This window comes from Stylophora pistillata, chromosome 2 (genome assembly GCF_964205215.1).
Source record: "Stylophora pistillata chromosome 2, jaStyPist1.2, whole genome shotgun sequence".
NCBI classification, from domain to species: domain Eukaryota; kingdom Metazoa; phylum Cnidaria; class Anthozoa; order Scleractinia; family Pocilloporidae; genus Stylophora; species Stylophora pistillata.
The window spans coordinates 55,235,971-55,259,877 of NC_142520.1; the positions used below are offsets into that span (position 1 = coordinate 55,235,971).

The following is a 23,907-nucleotide window of genomic DNA, read 5'->3' on the forward strand; positions in this document are numbered from 1 at the left end:
TCATTATGTAAAATGAGAGACAATAGCATTTTTTGGGTGCGGTCATACCAGACATTTTTCGGGGGTGTATCGTCACCTTACTAAATTTAAATTCTTTTCACTTGTATTTCGACTAGGTGACTCCCCATTTATTATTTTAGCAGGTGAATTCATTTTGCCTTTTTGCAGTAGTCGTTGAGGAGCCAAAGAGGTAAGACATCACAATCAATTTTGGAAAAAATGGAAAGAGGTAAGGCACGTCATCCATTTTTTTACTAATCCTTTAAACTTGATCTCAAGTTCGAATTAGATTCTTGGATTTGCATTTACGTTCCATTGATAGAACTTTTTAAATTGACAGACTCCGTTCATATATTGACTCACATTGCTTATTCCTTTTATTAATAATGTAGCAGAGCAAAGCAATTATCGCCTTTTGTGCACTCTTTGTAATTTTTTAAGTCATTACGAGATAAAAATATTTGAATACGAACAACCATTTTAGATAACGGAATTTTTTATTTTTGTCAATAGGTATATCAAGACACGCTAAATCCCCGTTTTTACCGGCCTATAAGATCAGCTATCTCTTAATTTAAGATTTTCTACTTGTGTACGAATCGGACCGAATCTTAATTATTCTCGATAATCACGAATTATTTTGGACTCTTCATTCTTTGCCTTTTTTTAATTTGATCCCGAGGTGCTTGGTACATTGGTTTTACTCCTTCATACATGAATTTAATTATCGTTTAGTGGCACGTACGCTTTTAGAGACAGGAGACACTCTTTCTTCTTATATAAAAATCGAGTAATTTTTTTTTATCTTTTTTATTTTAGGTTTTGGATTCACCTCCTATAAATTTTCAAGAAACTTTTATATGAATCTGTTGATATGGTTTTATTCTTTCTCCATGATTATATGCAGGAACTCGATTCTTCTCATCTTATGGTCATTTCCCATTTAGATGTATACGAATGTTTGCATGCAGTATATTTTTACATAGACATCAACTTAATTTAGATGTAAGAGTGCAAATGATGTACCCTCAAAATTACGAGGGATATAGACATCTCGTAGATTTTAGAGTGGGAGAAATTGCCACCATGACTATTTATGAAAGACATTTTTTTGAATGAAATTTTTTTTGTTTTTCTTAGACTCCCTACAGATCTCATGATGAGGTGGAGGCCTATAGATTTTGTTTACAAAATCTATAGGCCTCCATTATTTACAAAGACTGCTCTTCTATCACACTTTTATTTCACCGTGCTTTAGACTATTTCTATTTGATGAGGATCGATCTGATTTATTTAACGAGTTATATTTTTTATTCGACATTTCTTCTTACCGAGTGTCTCATTCACCTTTTGCACTCTTAAGTGATAGTATCATTTTTATGTAGGCAGTGCCGGGTATGGTGTGAATCGTACTAATAGCCTTGTATTTTGGCACGCTTATTTTGTACATCGTTCTCAATAAAAAAGCCATCGCACGTATAAAAACTGTGTCCTATTTTCATTTCCCCCACTGTGTGTGATAATGAGAGAGAGAGAGAGAGAGAGAGAGAGAGAGAGAGAGAGAGAGAGAGAGAGAGAGAGAGAGAGATTGATGGGCACTTTGGTAACCTAAAATAGGGCACTTCGGTACCTTCAGGGCACTTTCGTAACGTGGTGTAGGGCACTTTAGTAACTTTAAGGCACTTTGGTAACGTGAAATAGGGCACTTCGGTACCTTCAGGGCACTTTCGTAACGTGGTGTAGGGCACTTTAGTAACTTTAAGGCACTTTGGTAACGTGAAATAGGGCACTTCTGCAACGTGATTATTATCAGACGAAATCTAAATTTTTTGATGTTACACAGGTTGTTTGGTTTTCAAAATAGTGGATTGCCATATGAAATTTTACAGCTGGACAAAGACATTCCATTTTTAACTAATTTAACCAAAAATTGCTGCAGAATATAGGAAAGATATCTGTTTACAAACAAGCCTTTTGTTATTTTAATGTACCAGCCACGGAAGCAAAAGAACCTCGCTTCAAGAGCTAACAAGCATCTGGTTAGCACGTTAACATCAATAGGAGACATCAGGGATACCTCTCTATTAATGTTAGCAGTGGGATGCAACCAAAAAACAGTTCTGACTCAATTCTTGTTTTGTGATATGTCACAGAAAAATGCAACCTTTTAATCCGAGTCTTATTCAAACGAAGGAGCGCCGGAAGCTCAATGGTCGCCAGCGTTTTATCTATGGCAAAGATAATTTCCAGACCGATCCCAAGTTATGGAACCAGTTTAAATCTTATTTAATTGTATGCATTTTTGTCCTATAATTAGACGGGTTCCGAAAAAAAATATCACAGTTGTACCATCGCACCCCTCTTCACGGACGCCCCCTCGTTATAAGGGACAGGTTTTGTTGTCCCGGGGAAATGTCCTCATATTGTCTTTACATTTAACCCGCGTACTATGGACACATTTAACACGGACAGAGGATACCTTTATTCTTCAGTGAACTGATTCTCATAAGCTTACTTCGTCAACATGGGCTCACCTCTGCTGTGCACTGTAATATCCTTTATTTTTGTTTTAAATGTAGGTAACATTACGTCCGTGTTTACAACACTGTTTTTTAAAAGGCTCTTGAACAATTCCTTCTGTTCCTTAACTAAGTAACCTTCACAAGAAAATGAAAAGAGACTTTTTGAACATTTAAACTGCAAATGTCAACCGTAACCAGCTAAAAGGCTCTTGAACAATTCGTCCCATTCCTGGACTACTTAGCCATAACAAGAAAACGAAAAGCGACACTGACAAAATTTAACTTGAAAACGTCAACCTGAACCTTAAGCACCTAAAAAACAATCCCTTAAAATATACTGTATCAATTGAAGGGTTTTTTCAACAATTAGTTTTGTTTCTGGACTACCTATTAACCTAAACATGATTTTAATAAAATCATTTATTAATAACGTAAGTAAAGCAGCCCTTTCTTTTTAGCCCTCAATGGTTATTATGGGCAGCCTGTGCTCTCTCTATACTTAATAGTATTTTTTAGAATAATATAAATCAATGTGGAGTCCAAATGAAGTTGTTGTTGTTGTAAACAAGAAAATGAAAAGCTCCATTTTGAAAAATTTAAACTGGCAATATTAACCTTAACCTTTTGACGCGTAAATTAGAGGACTCGGTGGGGTGCTTCCCAAAAACACATAATGATCCCAACATTTTTACGCGCTTGGGAAGTAATGGTGTCACAAGAGAATCGAGTGCACCTATTTGACGACTAAGAGCTCACACCATTAGTGAAAAGTGGACAGTCAGACCTGTCTATTCGACAATTACACGTTTAACCAGAACTGTCCAACCAATTACTGAGTCAATTGTGAGAAGTATCAATGGCTGTAAAAGGTTTTAGCAAAAACTCTCGACACAGCTTATTTTACATGATTTAAAAATAACTGGCCATGGTCCGACCGGGCAATTTTGGTAAGCACCCTAAATCAACGCATGAGTGTCGCTGGGCTTTCTATTTTCGTGTGCCTCTCAGTAGCATGTAAACTCTGAAACTTGTGCAAAGGGTTGCATTTTTAGGCTGCAGTCAAACATCTTATTAAATAATAATTCCCAAAAGTCAATCTCGTCAGTTCAAGGTCCAAGCTCTAAAGATAATGATAGCAGCACAAAGATAAATTAATGCTACTTTTTGGAAAGTTAATTTTCAAATTTTATCACCTAGTTAATATATGTATTGATAATGAAAGGTGCGGGAAAATTGAAAGTTCCAAACATGCAAGTTCCTTAACTTTAGTTTCACGTTTGCTTACAAAGCCGCCTTTCATATTTGAGGCGGTTAACAAGTTGATTGATGGTAAACTTGTTGAGAAGCTCCTTCCCTTCTTCTTGTCTTTCAAGACATTTCTTAATTTCAGGCTTTGAAATAACACCTCCCCTTACCATACCACCACACACCCGCAAAAGGAACTTTTTGTCTTCATCACTGAAAATACATCGGCTAAGGTAGCTTGAATTTGACGGCCCAACAACGTCTGATGAGCTGCATGTATTGTATTCATCACAAGCTTCAAAGAAGCGGCCCATTTTATCGGAAAGAGTTTCTGTCTGGACAGGAAGCCTAGTTGTAGGCATACTACATGTACCTGCAGCTTCTTCATCCGCGAGATCACTGTTCCGCCATTCACTTCTAATTCTGTCGAGCACTCTCTTGTCATTCAGTTGCATTAGTGTGGGATGGTCTCGTATTTTATTCCTGACAACTTCTATCGTGATACACTTCTCTTTAATTTCCTCTGAAAAGAGATCTTTCATGGCGTTTACATCCTCTTCCCTCCATGACAGACGATCCCTTTTGAAACTCGTTTGGGACAAGCTCTTGGTAGCTGTTGCTGGTGTTTTAGGTTGTGACACAGGTTCCTGGGTTTCTCTCATGATGGAGGTAAGGTTATTGGCTGCTTCGATACACGCTTCTTCTTTTTCACGAAGGCGATAGAACCTTTCTGCTGTGGATGTTTTGTGGCCCATCAGATCAGCCAGGTCATCTCTCAAGTCTTTGTGATCCTCATGCACCTTTGTCACGGTCGATTTCCGAAATATTGTGGAGCAAACATGTCCCTCCATCCCTGCCTTCTGCCATGCAGCATCTATGGCGGTTGATATCTGTCCCGATTGTAACTTTACTCCATTCCATGACAAGAAAACAGACGATGACGTGTCGCTGTCCTTCTGCACAAGACTCCGCACTTCATTGACATAGACTTTGAGATATGAGAATAAAGTTGGCGACAACACAACACGGGCGGGTCCATGTGTGTCTGCTGTCTTGCGATCTTTTACTTTTATCAACACGCTTTCTTGACTGGTCTTCTTGGCTTTCAGGAACTCATCCATGGTCATGTTGGCTAATACGCCAGACCTATGAGCATTTGCAATTGTCATTTCAGTTAGAATGAAATTTCTTATAAGAGTGTACATAGACTGATTTACTTGAATTGAATGTGCTCCACTCAGTTGGCCAATATAAGCAACTGCAGTTCTTGCTGATTCACTATTCTCGAACTGCGACACCATTTCTGGTGTAACCAACTTTTGAAGGTCTTCATTTTGTTTTTCCAAATGTCTGCGGTTACTATCCTTTTTGTAGGAGGATGACCATAGACGCGCTTTTTCTTCAATTTTTTCGATCGTGGCTACATCAACCGTTACACTTGATGGTTCCTCTGTTTTTACAAAGGAGCAAAAGTTCCTAAGACTTAATAAGTGAGCTTTCACGGTATCTGGCTTGTACATTTTCTCTGCATAATCTACCAGAAACTTGTCCCGAATCAAATTTTTGTTAAAGAGAGAGGACAACCTTTTCTCTGGGTCAATTATGACAAGTATCTTGCGAACTTGCGAGGAATGCTGCTTGGCCATTTTTCTATCCCTCCTTCCACCATCTGCTGTTTGTAACCACTGACAAAAAGCTCTGAAAATTTCTTCTTCGTCCTCTCCATCATTATCTTCTACGAACTCCACTTCGTTTTCTTCATGCAACTGTACATCCAAATCTATCATTTCCCTATGTTCTGTGTTGTTCGGCATGGCTGCATATTCCACTTCTGGGTTGTCTAAATCTGCATTCAAAGGGGTCCAAGTCTTGAGGGAGCGCGCTTGTCGTAAAACTTGTTTGTAGCGAACAGAACCCTTTTTTATGTCCTTGTGGACTTGCTGAATGTGGTTAGGGAGGCGCTTGACCACAGAATGGCATCCTGCAATAGGACAGGGTCTGTGGCGGTGATAATCCTTCTTCTTCTGCTGTACAGACACTTCTGGCTGCACAGGCTTTGGAAAAAAACTTTTTCTTACCCCAAAACTAGAGGTCGCGTTCTTTGCTCTTTCCCTTCTCCATTTATGGACTTCTCTTAAATGCCGCGGAAGATGGATGACTTTCGACTTGCAGCCTTTTAATGGACATCTACGTGCAATTCTTTTCGCTGGTGTTTTAACTTTTTCCTCGACTACACCATGTATTTGATTCTCTCTATTTTCTTCGACGTTGCCCCATCCATCAGTACTTGAAGACTCCTCGGAAGCTTCCGAACAACTAGATGGAGCGTATATATCCTCATCACTTAAATCTTCCCCACTGTAGTCAGCTTGAGCCGCCCAGTCACTACAGAGGTCTTTGAGGTGTTTCCTGTGCTGCAGTACAGAAGGCAATGAATTAAAATGTATTAAAAATCCAAGTTAAATGATAAGTGCAGCTGCCGGTATACAAAGACTAAGATTACACTTTGTCCATACACACTGTTATACGGCTTGCTGTGAACTGCACAACGCAATATGTTGTAAACTGAGCAACGCAATATACGCAAGTATGAACAACGTAACGCAACGCAAGAGACCAAAAGTTGTGAACTGTACAACATACACAATATCTTTTAAACTGCGCACTATACGCAATATCCTGCAACCCCCTTTTTTTGTTTGTGTTGGAGCCTTCTGGGCCACTGTAGTATTGGCTTCCTAAAAGAAGAAGATAGCTAAAAAGACTAGCAAGCCAAGTTACAAGAAATAAATAATTACAATATTTGGGCCGGAAGACACATAAACATCTTTTACCTCCGACCGTTGACCACACATGGTTGGGGTTGTTATAGTTCTAGTTTATTACATATGAGTATGTTGTCCTTAGTTAAAACTAATTCATTGCTCACATTGCTTATACTGCCTTGCTCAGTTTACAGTGTATTGCGTTGCATTGTTTACAACAAGCCTAGCAACTGTCTTTTTTCCTTTTTCACAAGTGTAATTTAAAAATTACACCTTGTAAAAGCTTTATTGAATTCATACAAGGTTCTGGGCTTTGAAAATAATAATTCTGTCCACCGAAGTTGATACATTGTAATGTTGTGATATATTGGCCTCTTGTTTATGGCAAAGACTCACATTTGTGATAAAATAAGTTGAAACAATGGCGTGAAGCAGATCAATCATCTTTGACATTGGTCAGGTGATCTTATTTTATAAGTAATTTACTTCATTAGTTTTGAGAAGTTGGACTTGATGTAATTTAATATCATTACCACTTCAGTCAGTTGACTAGTCAGTATTTTTCAAAACCCGTTAATATTTGCCTCAAAGTTTATTTACATGGTTTGACAACATACATGTATTGTGATACATGGTACATTAATAATGTTTATGATAATAGTGAGTCACTCACCTTTTCAATAAGGTTTTGGTCCCCTCTCATCATAGCCTTGGCTAAATTAGATTTGACCTCTTGTATTTGTAAGAGCAAATTTTCACTGGCCATGATACAGGAAATTAAGAAGACCAAGCCTGTAAAAGATAGTTTAAATGCAAGTGAATCCAAGCATGTTAAATTGAACCCATTTTGTGTTCAAATAAATAAAATGGTAAACTAATATTATTAAGCTTGATAGTGTATGAGAAAGGTGGGGACAAAGAAGAAATGTAGAGTTACCAATGAGAAGCCACCCAAAAGCCAGCAAAATTATGATGATTTTATTCACTGAATAACCTTGTATATGACATGATGATTGAAACATCTCTCTCACAATTTACAATCTTTTTTTCTTCTGTTAGGGTGTTACAAGATAAGATAAGCAGTAGCTTCTTTTGTTTTAGGGCTAGGGGTATTGTTTATGTTCAAGGATATATTGTTTTCTTTTCCAGTTTGAAAAGCTGCTGCCTTTCCCCGAGTAGTCGATTGTGCTTGATGTTTGTCAATAATTGTCTTTGTTTAGTTGAATATGTTGATAAAAGTTGATATTTGCATTTGGTGTGCCAAATATAATGAATATGGTGAGAATATGGTGAGTTCAGAAGGGGAAATTGGCACAAAAAAGACAGATCTCCAGATCTAAAATCTTCAGAGGTTGGCACCTCTGTGAATTGTTTCACTTGTTTTAGGAGTGATTTACAATGTATGCATACCTATAAATAATGCTTTTTAACAAGTCACATTTCACAGGCCAAAATACAGGTCAGAGGGTGAAGCTCTGATCGCTAACTAAAATGTATTTTAGACAGAAGGAAGAACTCTTTGACTCAGTTACTAATCCACAAAACAGTGATCTGTAGTCTTAACCTGTAAAATGTGACCTGTAAAAGAAACCTCTTTTGTACACTGCACAAAAAGTTGTGCATGCATTAGTTTGTAACTCGAATTTTACGGTTTTAAGCAATAAGCGTTTATCCTACAAGCCTATTTATATAATAAGGGTATACTGCTAAGATATTTACCTTGTATCAGCGAGTTTTGGCTCCTCAAATACGGTAAAATATTGATGTACACGAAATGTCACAAAATCTCCAAACACGTGATTCTGCTGCAGTTACCCATTCAAGTATGAGTACCGATGTGTCATCAGCTATGATTTCAAGCCGAAGGCACCCCAGCGCTAGGGAGGGGATACTTTTTAAGGAGGGCGAATGTTCGTCTCCTCCTTTAGCTCAGATGAAATTCCAGATTTGGTATCACAAGGTTGTTCAGTTTGTTTACGGCAGAATCCCAACCTTCTCACCCATATAGGTATTATGTTCAGTTGTGTGTGACAAAGGGAGGGCCAGAACTGGGCTAATTCAGGTATCACTTGGGGATGTAGGCAAAGAAATGGATCAGGGTCGTAACAAGGTATATTTTTTCATAACTGATCCTGTATTTTTGCCCCAAATTTTGATCCCTGATCACAAAAACGTTGAGAATTTTAATCCCTGATGACAAAAACATTTGGGAATTTTGATCTCTGATCCCAAAAACGTTCACAATTTTGATCCCTGATTCCACAAAAAAAACTGCTGATCCCGATCCCAAGTGTTGTGATCCCAGATCCCGGGGCTGTGACCCCTGATCCCACCCCTAAGCCGTTGATCCCTGATCTCATATACCTTGTTACGACCCTGAATGGATAGCTTGTATTAATTGCTTGTCTGTTTGATCATGGTGTCAGTCTGTTCCAGTTTCTGTTCCAGTTTCTACCCCTCCGGCCTCATTCTATATTTTTCGCGCTTGCTTTCCTTTTTGCTCCTTCCTACTATAATGACTTATTTAAGGGAGGGGTGAAACTGCCCAGATTGGGCTGTTTTAGGAATTTTATTCTGATACTTACCCACGAGTTTCCAGGCTCCACCTCTTTCGTAGAGTTCACATGGAATTCTTCCCCGGGAATGGAGCACTGACCAAAAGCCGGCAAGTAGGCTGGTTGTAGTATTGTTGACAATACCATGTAAATACGTTATAAATATATATAGGCAGCTGAATGACATTTCGACAGCAGATAAATACCAGACAACATTAATCAGCATACTTTTGAGGAAACTGCCGTCTTATACCAATCCGTTGGCTTTTCACAGGGTATTGAACTCAATTTGTGCTGCTTTTCAGTCCGATCGGAAAATGGCGGCTGCGAATCAAGCGTAACCTCTTATTACGCATTTTAGTACAACTGATAGACTGACCGTCATGTCAACCACCCCCACCCACCCCACTTGGGCATACCCCTATGAAGACTGTCATCAAATAAAAGAACAATAATTCACATGAGTTAAACGGGGTTTTTTTGATAGAAACACAAATAACATGAATTGTTTTATTCGTTGGAAAGCCACCAGCAGAGTTATCAACGGTTTATGTGGCATACGTTGATCGTTACAAAAGTGCCCTAATCCTCGTTGCAAATATCTATCACTCCTTCTCGCCAACGGAAAAAACATTTGGTAACACAAGTGCTGTGGAATAAAAGCTTGTTTTTCAATAAATAACTCAGGCACATAACGTTTATTCAAGGGCTTTAGGTAATTTGTTATCATTCAAAATTAGTACAATAGGGCACTTATGTCACCCGGCAAAGTCTCTTCCCTTCAAACTTCCAAAATTTCCCCGAAAAAAATTTTTCTTTAAGTTTTTTTGTGTGCCACAATTAGGCAAAATAATGTTGTTTTCATATAAACTGTTTTAAACCTCAATCGCTACAAGTTAGGTGAGAATTTGACTTTAGAGCAGCAAAGTTGAGTTTTAAAATGTTGAAAGGTTTCGAAGTGAGCTCTTGTCTATGACAAAACATACAATCTTACTAAATTTTTTTGGGCTGTGAATTGCTCCCAAAATATTTAGTTGTGGAAAGTGAGTGAATGCCCAAAATATGCTAAATGGGTCGGATATCTATCTCATCAATGAAAATTTGAGTTGAAATGCAATTAAAAAGTACTTTCCACGGAGTAGGGAAGTTTCGTAACCTTTGAAACGTTTAAAAATTTGTAAAAAATTGTTTTTGATACGGTTGACCGCAAAATTCTAACAGAGTGTTGTAGATTCTGCATAAAAGCGTTTGAACTACTCAGGACGATGTAATCATGTTATTTACGCAAGATATCCGAAAGAGACTTGAAGTTACCAAAAATGCCCTATTTTCAATCTGCAGAGAGAGAGAGAGAGAGACGCAAGGGCACTTTTGTAACATTTTAGGGCACTTTGGTAACCTACAACAGGGCACTATTGTAACCTCCAAACAGGGCACTATTGTAACATAGGGCACTATTGTAACCTCCAAACAGGGCACTATTGTAACATAGGGCACTATTGTAACATTTTAAGGCACTTTTGTAACCTTCATTTCAACAGGAAGGGCACTAATGAAATTGGGAGTATTGCATTGTTTACTGTTTTGATTTGCCTCTGAACGTTTAAACAATACACCGCAAAAAAAGCATTTTTTTAAATGAGTTAGATTAATTCAAAATGAGTTAGATTAACTCAAAATTTGAGTTAACTCAGGAATTAACTCAATATATTGAGTTAAGTTACTCAAATATTTCTACTAAAATTTGTCAAGTAATATAACTCACAATATGTGAGTTTATTTACTCGGTATTGAGTAAATTAACTAAAAGTTGAGTCTGTCATAAGGAATACAGGGATGAGGGATGATTTTGAGATGGGCTTTACCAGCAAAGGATGCTTTCTGCTGGGATATTTTTGCTATATTTGCTACACATTATGTAACAGTATAAAGTAACACGTGCACTATGACAAGACATAGTACACAAGCAATTGACACAAATTCGAACAATATTAAACAACCTTTACAAATCGATCCATCCCTAAAATGGCCAAAGTACATGAATAAAACACCCATAAATCATTGAAATACCCAATAACTCTTTGATAATTCAGAGAATCTAACTCAAATGTTGAGTTAAATTACTCAATCGCATTATGATATCCAAGTTGGTTTCTGAGTAATTCTACTCAGAAAAAATGGAGCATGAATAGCACCACAACATAGTTGAAACAAAAGTAATTATTCTTTTTAATAATTTTTCTTTATATTTTTGCAGCCATTTTAAGAAACTTTACTTTCTATTCTGCAATATACTATTTATCATGATTTTTTCTGTATTATTTACATGCATCAATATAGCAAAATGTAATCAAAAATATCATTACTGCATAAGATCCAATCTGTATTTCAATGTCACGAAGACTTGGTTGGCATAGCAACCAAATCCCTTAACGAGACCAAGGGGGTAATAATCTAGAAGCTCAGATTGCTTAATATATCTTATTTCGTTCAGTTGCTGAACTTTAAAAGCATTTAAATGACAGACAAATTCAGTAACATTTATTTTAAGGTACTGAAACCAAACTATGTGTCTCTCAACAACCAAAACCTTTTGGATCTTTCCCAAAATTGGAAAGCCATGGTGGTAGTCAATTACAATAACATCGCCCTTTACGTATTTGGTTCCATAAACTTTAACCCAGGATGTGCGTGTCAGTGAACTGTCGCCTTTAGTTTGGGGGTCTGCCTCTTGCAGCTCATCTTCTACTCCTGCTTCTTGAACAGTTGTTACCCTTCCAACAGCTAAAAAGTTATATAAAAAATATATATATATTAAAGGAAACTCTCATGATTTAGCCAATGACATTGAACATGGGGTTAAATTAATTTAATGCTTAGGTCATTAATTACTGGGGGAGGGCTGGTAAGTTTAGGGGGCTTTGATTTGGGAAGGGCCAAAAAATTTTGGACCAGCATTTAGGGAGAGGGACAAGGCTTTGATTTGGGGAGGACAAGATTTCTTGGGATGAAGGTTTAGAAATTTTACTGGCCCTCCCCCCCAGTAATTAATGATGGCTCCCTTACCAGGTCCAATTTCCAAAGACACTCTCAAATAGTTGCCTTGTGAACTTTGCATTCGATAAGTCTGAAGGGCTTGATGCCTCATAGCCAAGGAATAGGTGATATTTTTGAAATTGTTGACGTTGTCTACCAGCTTTTTAAAGTAGTTATGTTTGGCCTCGAACCTCATGGCCCAGTTTCTTACTAGGGGACCATTTCTGTAAATGGAAGATTACTAGATATTATTCAAAAACTCATTAATAATTCATAATCCTTTGGGCCAACTGGATACACCATACATATTACATGCATGGACCTTTATACTCGATAATGTCCCCCTTTAAGTCCATCTTTTAGATGAACCTTTATATAAAAAAAATTACCTTCATTAGTATTCTTTATATAAAGAACACTAAGACAGATGACTTTATCTGAGAGGAAGTATATGTCCATGTTTAGATGAAGACTTAGAGCCTCATCAAGGTCTCATCACACCCTAAAATTCCAGATTGCCATGTATAGAATATTGAGCATGTGGGAGTTTCTTTTAGAGCTACTCGCACATGCCTGTGACGTCAAATATCTATTGAAGTATGAAAGTCCATGTATGGTGGCTCCAGTGGAACCAAAATCTTATAATTATGAGGTCTGAAAACACTCGGCTGCACCTCATGCTTCTAAACCTGATAAGACATTATTGCTCATTCATTAAACATCACATAAAACTATAAGTAATACTGCATTATATACCCATGTATAAGCTGCACTGCAAGTTTCAGAAAACTTAAATAATCAGCATGATGAAGTCTGAGTGGGCTAATAATACATATATTGAAAGGGTATGTAAAGTTATGAAAGGTGGATAAAGTGGTAATACCCTTCCCCTAACCCCCAGTAGTACAAAATGTACAATGCTTACAATTTCAATATAAAAAGACATACTTGATAATTTGATTTGGGTAATGCACCATGTAATGCTGCTTTGGGATTGGAAGCCGGTCATTGAGGTTGACATAGTCCTCTAGGTACTCCTCTATGAGAACTCCAAGATATGCAGCCACCTGTGGTGTTGCTTTAGGAGCAAAAACAATTTCTTCAATTTTCAGTAGTCGCAAAAAGTTTTCCCAGTGCTCATCATTTTGTGGAATCAAGTCTCCTATAAGTATAGGAAACATTCTTGCCAGGCACCACATCCGAGCTGCTGGTGAAAGAAAGAAAAAGAATATGAAATTATCATGTACTTTTAGTATACAACAAAGCCTTTTATATATATTTTTTGTATATTTCTTTTTCTTTTTAAAATATAACATAATATATAATAGTAATATGTAACTCAGCCATTGCAAAACATCATTCTCCTAACCTGACTGTGAAATCCTCATTGAATTGTTTGCCAATGACTGCGGCTTTATAGGACTTGGTTTATTGCTAGCATCAGATTGAGGATACCACAATCTTTCTAATCTGTCATTCACAATTTCAAGTGTGAAATAATTTTCCTCTTGAATGTACTTCTGTAACAGAATCTTGACTTCTAGGGGCAGCACTCCCTCAAGTTGGTCATGCATGACATCAAGAACAAGTCCATCAGTAATGTGGAAGTAACGGGACTGGTTGAGAACACTTCTTGTTTTTACCCCATAAGTTGCTTCTAGATTTGCATCATTTTCTACAAGCCGGCAATGTCTGTCATGGATTGCTCTTGTTCTAATTTGAAAATCTGCTTCTGTAAACTAATATCAATGTGACATTCACAATATGAGTTGTATAATAGTATATTCATCTCAAATCCATGAACTTTGAAGTGTAGACTCATATTAACACTATTGACACAGGGTCTGATCAAAAGTCTAAACTTATTTGTAACAAAATTTAGAATGCCGGTAAATAATCTTTTACACTTGACACATTGAATAATGACCAAAAATGCATGCACACTACTACTACTACCTTTGTGTTAGTGTCTTCTCTAGTTGCCATACAAATTCTACAAATCCTTAGACCAGAAAAGCTCTCCTGAAAACCACCAAGAGAATGTGCCCCAAGATTGTCACTTGAATAAGGTCCAATGGAACCACTGAATGTTCTTTCTTGTTCATCTATCCAAAATGTTACACCTCTATCCTAGGAAGAAAACAAATACATATTTTTTAATTAAATTATAAATTAATATTAATGACAATGTGCACTTAATTATTTTTATATGGTTGAACTTACATTTAGGTGACAGTTAAGTGTATGCTACAATATACTTACTGCCTCTAGTTGATGCAGGTCTTGCATGAATGGCTGCAGTATCCTATTCATTCCATACTTTTTTATGAGCGGTACTCGGCACAAAGCAATTAGCTGAATTGAGTTGATAACAGAACGGTATTCTGGACTAAGATTTCCCAGATTGAAGTAAAAGGCTCCTGATGTTCATAAAAAAATCAATTTCAATGGCAATAGTCATAACATGTTGTGCCAAACCAAATGCATACCTCAAACAATGTTTTCCTTTGATATTTTTCAATTCTGCTTTAATTCTGCTGACTGTTTTTACCACCTATTTATGTTTAAGGTATTTGGCTCAACATACTAGGTATGACGTATGAATCAAGGCTGAACCTTCTTTAGTTTGGGTCAACACAAATGTGCTATTGTGCAGCACAACAGAAGCACGTCGTATGAACCAGACCTTACATTTGCACTTATTTTACACTGCACATTTGAGGGAACTTACTCTCATTGCATGTACGCATTCAATATTTTGATATTGAACAGGATTGACATTTAGGATGGTGGATGTTGCATGTCAAACCTCATAAACATTCATAAGTGAATAGGATATCCCCAAAAGATCAGTTTTTAGAGATTTCTCAAAATTTCCCTGCCAGATATTGTTTAAACATGACAAACATGCAATTAATATCTTGTGGATAGTTTGGTTGTAGTTTGTTTTTTCATCATCTGCAAACACACCATCAACAAGCACACACACACACACAAAAACAGGAGATGACTTTTCCTTTGAAACACACATCACAAAAAAACAAAAGATTGTCAGTCAATAAATAATAATGTTCATGATAATTATTAATGCTAACAGCAACCTAACAAAACACGTAATAGTTTACATGCATGTAAATACATGATTGAAAAGCATACCTATTTTATGTTTTTTTGTCTTTGATCCAAGCGGGTTTGTTACTTGAAAATCATCATAGTAACAATGAAGAAGTAGTGCATTACCAGGTTGTCCAAAAAGAGCATGCATTTTGTACTGTTCACCATCACAATAGTCTCTTAGAATTCCATCATTTGAGGAATGACCATTCATAACCTACAAAAGTACCCAAATTATTAAAATGTGCCACAAGTAATTTGTTATTAGAGGGACTGTCATGTAAAATAATGGTATTGATTCAATATTGTCAACTTCAAAATGATATCTAAATTGTCACAAAAACTAAGAGTTTTCCAAATCACCACACCCAAGTTCCTCCATAAAAACATGTAACCCATAAACTGAAGTGTTTCAATATAACTATTAGTGCAGTTTTCGTATGACTGTGAAACGTTCACGGCATGAACACTGTCATGGGAAGGAGTCAGCCAATTAAAAATCTAGAAAACATCACGGTCACTGCAAGACACGCACTCCTCGTCCAATCAAATGCAAGAAACATGGCACGAAACACTGCACGAACACTGTCACTACGCGGACACGGCACTGCTTAGCCAATCACATCGCGCAAAAAGAAAATCCAGCCAATTAAAATCCTACGTTACGACACGACACGTTCATGGCACTGAACTTTTCACAGTCATACGAAAGCTGCTCTATACAGGGACTGCACAGCATCCTAACAAGTGTGTGTGTGGGGGGGGGAAGGGGGGCGCTAACATCAGAAAATGCAAACCTAACCCTACCCATCTCTGCAGTTCCTGTTATATTCCCTGTTCTACATACATCAAATAGGATGCTTACCTCACATAAAACATCTGCCTGATTGAGCAAAGATTGTAGGGTTTTCAGTATCGAGATGTAATGAAATGTTTCCTTGACCAGGCAGAGTTTTTGCTTGCCTTGCAGATAGCGATATTCAGCATATTGATTGAGGATGACTTCCTGTGGCTCCTATATATATTAAAACTCATATCAGCATAATAATCAATATATTTATATTATTTTGGTAATGCATGTGTTTATAAGAAGGCTAATTAAGATGACTTTAAAGCAAGTTAACACAAGTGATAAAATACATTAATTTGTCCCATATCTTCTAATCACATCTATTAAAGCCTGGACATAAGCTAAGGACTTACCACAAAGTTAAAATTCTCAACAAAGTACTTCATCTGTTGGTATTCATTCTGCAAACGTTGTTTTGCTTGGGAGAAGATACTTGGCTCATCAAGTACTCCAGATGGGCCCTCAACATCAGCAATTTCTATTCCACTGCTTTGAAGGCATGCCACCACTTTGTTTTTCATTTCCACTAAACTACTGTCCACTAGGTCTCCTGTATTGTCAAGAATAGCATTGACTGTCTGTTGGCTTAGTTGATTTTCTTCTTTGGTTTTTAAAATAAACAGTGCCAAGAATCTTGTCACATCGTCGACGTAGTTTGTGTCTTCATTTGAATCGTTGTCTTCTCCATCTTCTTCATCAGAGTTTTCATCTTCTACGTCTTCATCGCCTTGCTCACTTACGTTCGCAAAATTTAACAGTGCATTCTTCTTCTCTTCTCTCTGGATATGGGATTTGAACGAATTGAATTTTCGAAATGACTGGCCGCATTGTCTGCATGTGATGCTAAAGTTTGGTTCATGACTGTGAATAAATTTGATATGATGTAATAACTTTTTGAAGCTTCTACCAAGAAAACTAGTACAGTATGGACAACTATGCATTTGGATATACGGAAAACCTTCGATAAACAACGACGCGCTGATGAAGGAGAACACAGAAAGACCCTAATTCAATGGCTCTTAAACGAATGTCTGGGTGCTGACCAGTAGAAACGCAGGCTCTGGGAACGAGATTGGAATGGTAGTAGGACAAAGTTTGAGACAAATCAACTCTTTTCTTATAAAAATATTTATAATATATTTCATTACAACGTAGATATTATTTTAGCCGTCTTTATTTAGGATATATTGTATGAATGAATATTTTCCAATTTGAGTTTCCTGTTGTTTTGGCGCTAAAATTTAACCTCGATGTGATGAACATGACCATGTGATAGTGGCTACCAATCAAAAAAAAGGGCGCGAATGTACGAGATAAAACTCTTGTTCTCCATGAATGCTTTCTCCCACGTAGTCCAACTCTTTGCATTGCAATAGTCAAGTGAGCTCTTTAGCGTTTTCAAAAAGATGGCAAGTTTCCCGAAGTCTGTGGACGAGGTTAAGCAGTGGATGATACAAAATGGGTTTTCGTCCCACGCTTCTACCTTTGAAGGTAAGCTATAACTAGAGAATTTGTACAATATTAGGTTAACCTGAATTTCAAGTTTATTCGTACAAAGCTCATTTGTTGTCCTTCAGTACATGCTTAGATCTGAATTTTAGGTAGAGATATAATACGACGATAAATCATGTGTTATTTTAGTTTATTTTTGTGAGGATTTCTTTATTTTCCAAGGTTATTTTCCTTGAACTTCGCGCTATCCGTACCATGTACGACCATGTACACACTCTGGTAGGATCTAGAGAGCATTACCCGTTGTATTGCAAATCGGTGCCATTTTGAATAAAAAAAAACTAATTCATAAGGAATCCAGATGAACAGTAAAACCAAAAATCAAACTCAGGTTTTGGTGATTAAATATTACGAGGAGATTTGGTTGATCTCTTTCCAATGCAAAGATTCTTGGTTTTGTTCCAATGCAAAGATTCTTGGTTTTGGCGGGAACTTCGGTACCATTCATGCTATGCCGTGCTAAGCACACATAGATAGGTCTTGCCTAATACCTAAGTACAAAACTATCAAGCTTTACCCCACATTCTTTCATATTGATTCCAATTGCTCTCTTTTCTTTCATAAGAGAACGAAATCGATGGCGAAGCAATGCAATGCTTAACGGAGAATGCGTTAGTGCAACTGATACCTGTGGTCGGCCCTAGAATGAAGTTTATCAAGCAACTTGAATCTTTGAAAAAAACCTCCAGGCCCGAGAGTATTGATTTAGTTGAAGAGGGTACCCCAATTGCCAATGAAGAAATGGAAGTACAAGACAGAATTCCAGCTGATACAGAAGTAAAAGCAAGGTTTGAATCTTAAGTTATGGTATAATATTGTGCTACATTATAATACTGGATCATTATTTCTATGACTTGCTTCAACAACCTTGATAACTTTGTTTTTATAACTATTTTTGCAAAACAATAGTTTAAAAAAATAAAAGGTGCGGTCGGTTTATAGCCTTAGATCTTACAATCAGTGCTGAGCCTCTGCTTTTGTGTAAGGTAGTTTAACTGCCTTTTACCATTACTTTACTCAATTGAGTATACATTCGCTTGTAAGTAGAGACTGTTTTGTAAGATACATAAGGACAGTATAAATTTGTTTTGTGCCAACATGGTTGCTGTGTAAGGTGTTTTGTAAGCACCTTTTACCAGTATCTCTTTTGAGTGCTATATTTAATAGCGCTCATCAAAGAGGACAGAAATGAATTTATACTTATTAAAATTTCAGAAAAAGGAAAAGAACTCATTCCTTGACGGCTAAGAGAAGACAAAGGCTTGCTCGCAACAAAAGGAAAAGGGAAGAAAGACAAAAGTCAAAAACGGGACTTGAATTGCTGATGAGTGATCTAAAACAGAAAAATCAGAATCTGCATGAAGCAATAGGAGTAGAAAAGAAAACGAAAGAAAAGTACTTCGAGATGTGGAGAGCTTCAGAAAGGAAAAAGAGAAACTAAAAACAACTAAATGTGTATTCCAGGGATGTGCAAGGAATAATATGAAAAATAATACTTCTAGGGAGCTTTTGCAAATCCAACCAACAATGCTAGAAGATCTTGGACCAGATGATAACCTAAGTAGTGGCAGATTTGGAACTGTGTGCTTAAAAAAATTTAGATCCACACCAGTTGCAGTCAAGTATTTAGAGTCATCTAGTGTTAAGGAAGTTCAAAGGGAAGCTTCATTTTTGGACAAATGTTGTCACATAAATCTCCCCATTATATTTGGGGTAAACACAATGCAGAAGCCTTATTTCATAGTCGCAGAATTTTATGGTAATGGATCGTTTAAGGCCTTGACACTAAGAGAACTTTTACATAAGGATGAAGAACATATTAAATCTTATGTAAATGGTCCAGAGTATTGGCTTCATTTAAGTTTCCAGATTACTGATAGTATTTGCTATTTACATACTATGGGAGTGCTCCACAATGATATAAAAACTGACAACATTGTTGTTTCTGTATCACCTGTAAATGTTATCACACCTATCTTAATAGATTTTAGTAAGGCCACACTGATAAGTGAAGGGAAGATTAAAGTTCTTACTGCTGCGGAGAAGGATCGCTACCGCAAAGAGCACATGCAAATTGCTCCTGAACTCATTGAGGGAACTCATCCCCAATCTGTTAAGAGTGACATATATTCTCTGGGAATTGTTTTTGCCAGTATATATAAATTTACTAAATACAAACCCATAAAAGAATTAGCAAAAAAAAGTTTAATGCCCTTTCAAACCAGATGTACATCATCAGAGATTTTAGCAATTCTAATGGATCTTATGAAAGTCTGATTTACTTTTTTAGATGACTTCAATCTGATTTGTTTGAATTTGTTTCCATCTTACTTGGAGTAATGTTTTATGCCATTATACATATCAGCCATTGATAAGGTGTTCAGGTGTCATTGAAATGATATAATTGTTTTGCTTCAAGATGTCATGTTTGTTAAATAAAAAGTCTATTTTGATCCATTCCTTTCTGTCTTTAGGGACATCCATTATCTACAGCTATATTTTACTATTCATACAGAAAGAGGCTGGAATTTGATAACAAAGTTAGCAGTCCCTGCCCTGATGACAATATAGTGCTAAATGCAAAAATGCTTTGGCCAAGAGTGTTAACACTTCCAACCAGTTTCCGACTGGATGTTACTAGAACACTGGCAAGCAAGGAGAAGCAGAACATCAATAAGAAGTTTAGAAGAGAGTTCATAGGCTCAATATACGATCATTTTGCCCGCTACACTTTGTAAGTATACTTGTTTGATATATGTTTACCACTTTTTGATTGATGAAAAGCCATCAGGAATACATTTTATTGTGGTGTAGGGAAATGCTAAAATTGGCTTATTGTATTTTCATCAATGAGATCTTATGTTGAAGAAGAAGGTACTGGTATTAGGTTACTAATTATTGTACATTTCATTTTATTTTTTGGTTTGTGAATTCTAGGTATCCCACCAAACATCAACTCACATCTATTTGTGAACTAATAGTCCAGAAGTATCCCTTCCTGAAAGATACCTCAATTGGTACTGGATATGTAAGTACCGAATAAGTACTCTAAGGTTTTGAAACAAATGATATGTTGATATCTGATGCTGTTATATGAAAACATGAAAAAGTTTGCTACATATCCCTCAAAAAAGTTTTCATATCGAGGCCTTAAAGGTTGATCATGTTCACTAGTAAAAAATGCAAACCATATGTGACCTTGCATTTTAGCTTATTACATGTTTTTTCATGACCTATCCAGAGTTTTCCAAATTGCTGACTGATTCAATGATCTAATAAAAAGGTAATTTGAACATTGACTCCCACAGTCAGAGAATTTGGCATTTTTTTCAAGGTCGGGGAATTTTGATTTTGGTCAGGGAAATTTGCAATTTATCAAAATAGGGAATTTTTCTTTCATCTTTGCAATATCTTCTTGGTGATTATGTTTCCAAATTAAATTTCCCAAATATTCGTGGTGTCCTTCATAACAATGACTAACTAGAAGTGTGCCATTGGGTGATGGAAAAATTGGTTTTGGTTTTGGTCAGGGAATTTAACTTTTTCATAAGAGTGGGAACCCTGTTGAATTATGGCATGAAAATAATACTACAGCTACTAGAATGCTGGCACATAGTTTTTTTTATTTTGATTTATTACTCCTTGAGTAGCTTTTGCGAATACTAGGAGATCAAAAAAGGAGATACAAAAGAGATTCAAAATCTGAAAAAGAAAAAATATATGTGCAGAGGATTCTAGTACTGAAATGTCATATAAATGCAAATCATCTATTACATCAGAGATAATTGATTTGAATACTATTTCCAGGATTCCTGGTACGCTAGTCTATACGAAAAGTTCCGTAATGAGAGAAAGTCTATTAAAGATGACCCGGAAGTAATCCTCAGGAAAAGAAAGCCCAAAGAGAGCTCCAAAGAGTGTGTGAAAGCTAAGCTTCGCAGAGGAGCCATAAACTGGGAGCCACCCTTTCCAGAGGGTGAGGATGAGGTGTCTCTACAACGACATAAAGATTTTATGAAGAGTGAATTTGAAAAAAGGTCTCCAGATTGGGCAAAGATAAGCAAACGAATGTCACTGACTTTCCCCAGCAGACGGAGACTAATGAATGACAATATGAGCATCAAGGAAATAAAAGAACACTACCCTACTCTATTTAAGTTTGAACAGGTATGTTAAGCTATATATTGTTGTCCTTGTGAACTATGAGTATGAGCAATCTAATTGTGTTTTCTCTGTGTCTTTCAACAAGAAAGTTGTGTAAAAGAAGGATGAGTTTAATAAAACTACCCCCACATTAGGGTGATTGGCAGTCTGGTTGTTCTGTCAGGTCAGCACAATTTGCTGCCTTGAGTAACTGGGCAATTCTGGGTGTGTTGGGTGATATGCAGACATCCTATGCTTGCAAGATGTGAATGTCCTCTCTTACTTCATATGTTAACAGAAATATAGGAATTATTATTGATGCTATTCAAACCTTTGTTCCTTAGATACTGGCTGAATTTGAAAGAATTTTGGGTCTAAATTCAAGTGTGGTGGATTCATTCAGGTCTAATTTTCAGCAAGTCACTGACCCGATTGTAAAACTAGGAAAGACAAAAAATAAGAGTAAATCAAAAGAAGAAATCCAAACGTTCCTGCACCTCCTGGAGGATGATGATGATGACATGAACGAAGATGAATCAGAACCAACAATTGGTAAGAAATATAAAAGAAAACAATATCTTATCATGCGAGCTCGTGCCTTTCCCGTGTATAGACCTAATCAGAATCAAATGCAAATTGCCCATTTCAGACAATGTGATGTTTACAATATCGTCTCTGGAGAATAGTTTCTTTGTTTTTCTGATATTAATTCGTCCATTCATGTGAACATGTAAAGATTCTAGATACAATTCTACAGAGAACAACATGTAAACATCACATGGTCTGAAATGGGCAATTTGTATAGTCAAGTAGGTCTATTACAACCCATTTTCAAGTGCAGCAACAGCACATGCTCGAAAGGTCTGTCCTTTCAAACGTTTTAATATTTTTTTCAAATTTTTGGGTATCTGATGTCTTCATATCATATTATAAACAATTTACTACACTGCTAGTTTGTGTGTTACCCTGGACAATCTTACTCCTGAGCTGTATTTTTTCTTGCACCGGAAGGCTTAAAAAAATACCGTCGCTTTACTAAAATTTATTCAGTGTTAACACAGTGCAGTGCAGTAAACCTCTATATTACTTTGGATCACAAATATTAAAGGGCATCATACAATTAAGTAAAAAACAGTGCAAAGATTAAAACTAAGCCAGTTTTGATGAACCTGGTCCAGTGTAAATACCCTAATTGTAGTGAAATCAATCTAAATCTTTCAATTATTTCTAGAGGAACAAGCTGAAGTGGCCATGGCAGTACTGCCATACCTTCTTCTGCCAAAGTCTGGCCTTATTTCAACAGATGACTTTGTCCATTTCGTATTTGTAAGTATCATCAAATTATATTTATTTCTGAAAGAATAGTTAAAATTAATGGTTCTAGCATCTCTATTTGATTGACAAGATTACATTATTTTAGGATTTGGGTGCCACTCAATTCCAACAATTTCATTATTGAACATATCGGTACATACAGCTTGTTAAGGTGACTGGCTACTTTTGGAAATAATGTTAAACTTTTTTTGAAACTACAATTTTCCGAAGTAAAATTTAATGCTTTATTTCAAATCTGAAAAGAAAAAATTGGTGTCCAGAACTCTTTTTGAGATAATCAGCATTTAATGGTAGCCCTACGCACGAGTTTTTGGCAAAAAAATTGCACCACACAAAGTGACAAGAAAAAAAAGTCATAGATAACATAACAGATTTTACAGCTAAATTATTATTCATATGATAGCTAGCAGTCTAATATAATTCGAACATTAATTATGACCTATCATATTGTCAGTCAAAAAGGAGGTGCCAGAAATCACATTGGTTATAGTGGTTCCCGAAATTCTGCGAACTCATTAGTTGCACATTTGGAAACAATTTGGTTTTTCATTGCAGCTAGTCAAAAATATAAAAGGCACCGACTGATTATCATTGATTGACAGAAGCAATAGATTCAAGAAATTCTCGTCAATAAATTTGACAAGCTGTATTTTTTTTAAAAAAACAAATATTGTTTTCAAACACAATAATTATTGACTCTGGAGTTTTACTTTTTTTGTAGGAAGATGAAGATATTGATGAGATCGTGAAGATTTCCAACAAGCCTTTTCCAAGAATTGTATTTAAAGGGCAGCTAAGTTCCCCCGACGCTATCTATATAATAGCAGATC

At 36.4% G+C, this 23,907-nt stretch overlaps 4 protein-coding genes across 6 annotated transcripts in view; 2 read left to right on the plus strand and 2 right to left on the minus strand.

Annotated features, from left to right (window-relative positions):
- Nucleotides 1-1,485, plus strand: part of LOC111344527 (neurochondrin) — a 130,882-nt gene extending 129,397 nt beyond the window's left edge. The window contains exon 3 of the mRNA XM_088748480.1: nt 117-1,485. The gene's annotated coding sequence lies outside the window, so the exon portion shown is untranslated. The remainder of the gene's footprint in view (nt 1-116) is intronic.
- A 1,052-nt stretch (nt 1,486-2,537) lies between these two features.
- On the minus strand, nt 2,538-7,298 carry LOC111342901 (uncharacterized). The gene is made up of 2 exons (XM_088749682.1): nt 7,206-7,298; nt 2,538-6,181 (listed from the first exon to the last, which is right to left on the minus strand). Exons 1-2 carry the CDS (start codon nt 7,296-7,298, stop codon nt 3,794-3,796), a joined length of 2,481 nt encoding a protein of 826 aa, XP_088605808.1. The 3' UTR covers nt 2,538-3,793.
- Nucleotides 7,299-11,292: 3,994 nt separating this feature from the next.
- Nucleotides 11,293-17,028, minus strand: LOC148740482 (uncharacterized). Of its 2 annotated transcripts, none has more exons than XM_088748493.1 (9): nt 16,441-17,028; nt 16,103-16,252; nt 15,280-15,454; nt 14,386-14,543; nt 14,080-14,253; nt 13,493-13,862; nt 13,072-13,327; nt 12,154-12,347; nt 11,293-11,871 (listed from the first exon to the last, which is right to left on the minus strand). In XM_088748493.1, exons 1-9 carry the CDS (start codon nt 17,026-17,028, stop codon nt 11,450-11,452), a joined length of 2,487 nt encoding a protein of 828 aa, XP_088604619.1. In that variant the 3' UTR covers nt 11,293-11,449. The 2 variants fall into 2 exon arrangements, with proteins under 2 accessions (XP_088604619.1, XP_088604618.1); XM_088748492.1 differs by having other exon boundaries at nt 13,072-13,330.
- Nucleotides 17,029-17,439: 411 nt separating this feature from the next.
- The window catches only part of LOC148740483 (sterile alpha motif domain-containing protein 3-like), a 7,569-nt gene continuing 1,101 nt past the window's right edge, over nt 17,440-23,907 (plus strand). Inside the window, exons 1-8 of one of the 2 annotated variants that reach the window (XM_088748495.1) lie at nt 17,440-17,578; nt 18,165-18,387; nt 20,115-20,333; nt 20,537-20,627; nt 21,407-21,766; nt 22,087-22,294; nt 22,974-23,068; nt 23,799-23,907. The exon at nt 23,799-23,907 is cut by the window's right edge and continues 1,101 nt beyond it. In XM_088748495.1, the coding sequence (XP_088604621.1) occupies nt 17,494-17,578; nt 18,165-18,387; nt 20,115-20,333; nt 20,537-20,627; nt 21,407-21,766; nt 22,087-22,294; nt 22,974-23,068; nt 23,799-23,907 (1,390 nt within the window). In that variant the 5' untranslated portion in view covers nt 17,440-17,493. Of the gene's footprint in view, nt 17,579-18,164; nt 18,388-20,073; nt 20,334-20,536; nt 20,628-21,406; nt 21,767-22,086; nt 22,295-22,973; nt 23,069-23,798 lie in introns of both variants that reach the window. The other variant, XM_088748494.1, reaches the window with a different exon arrangement.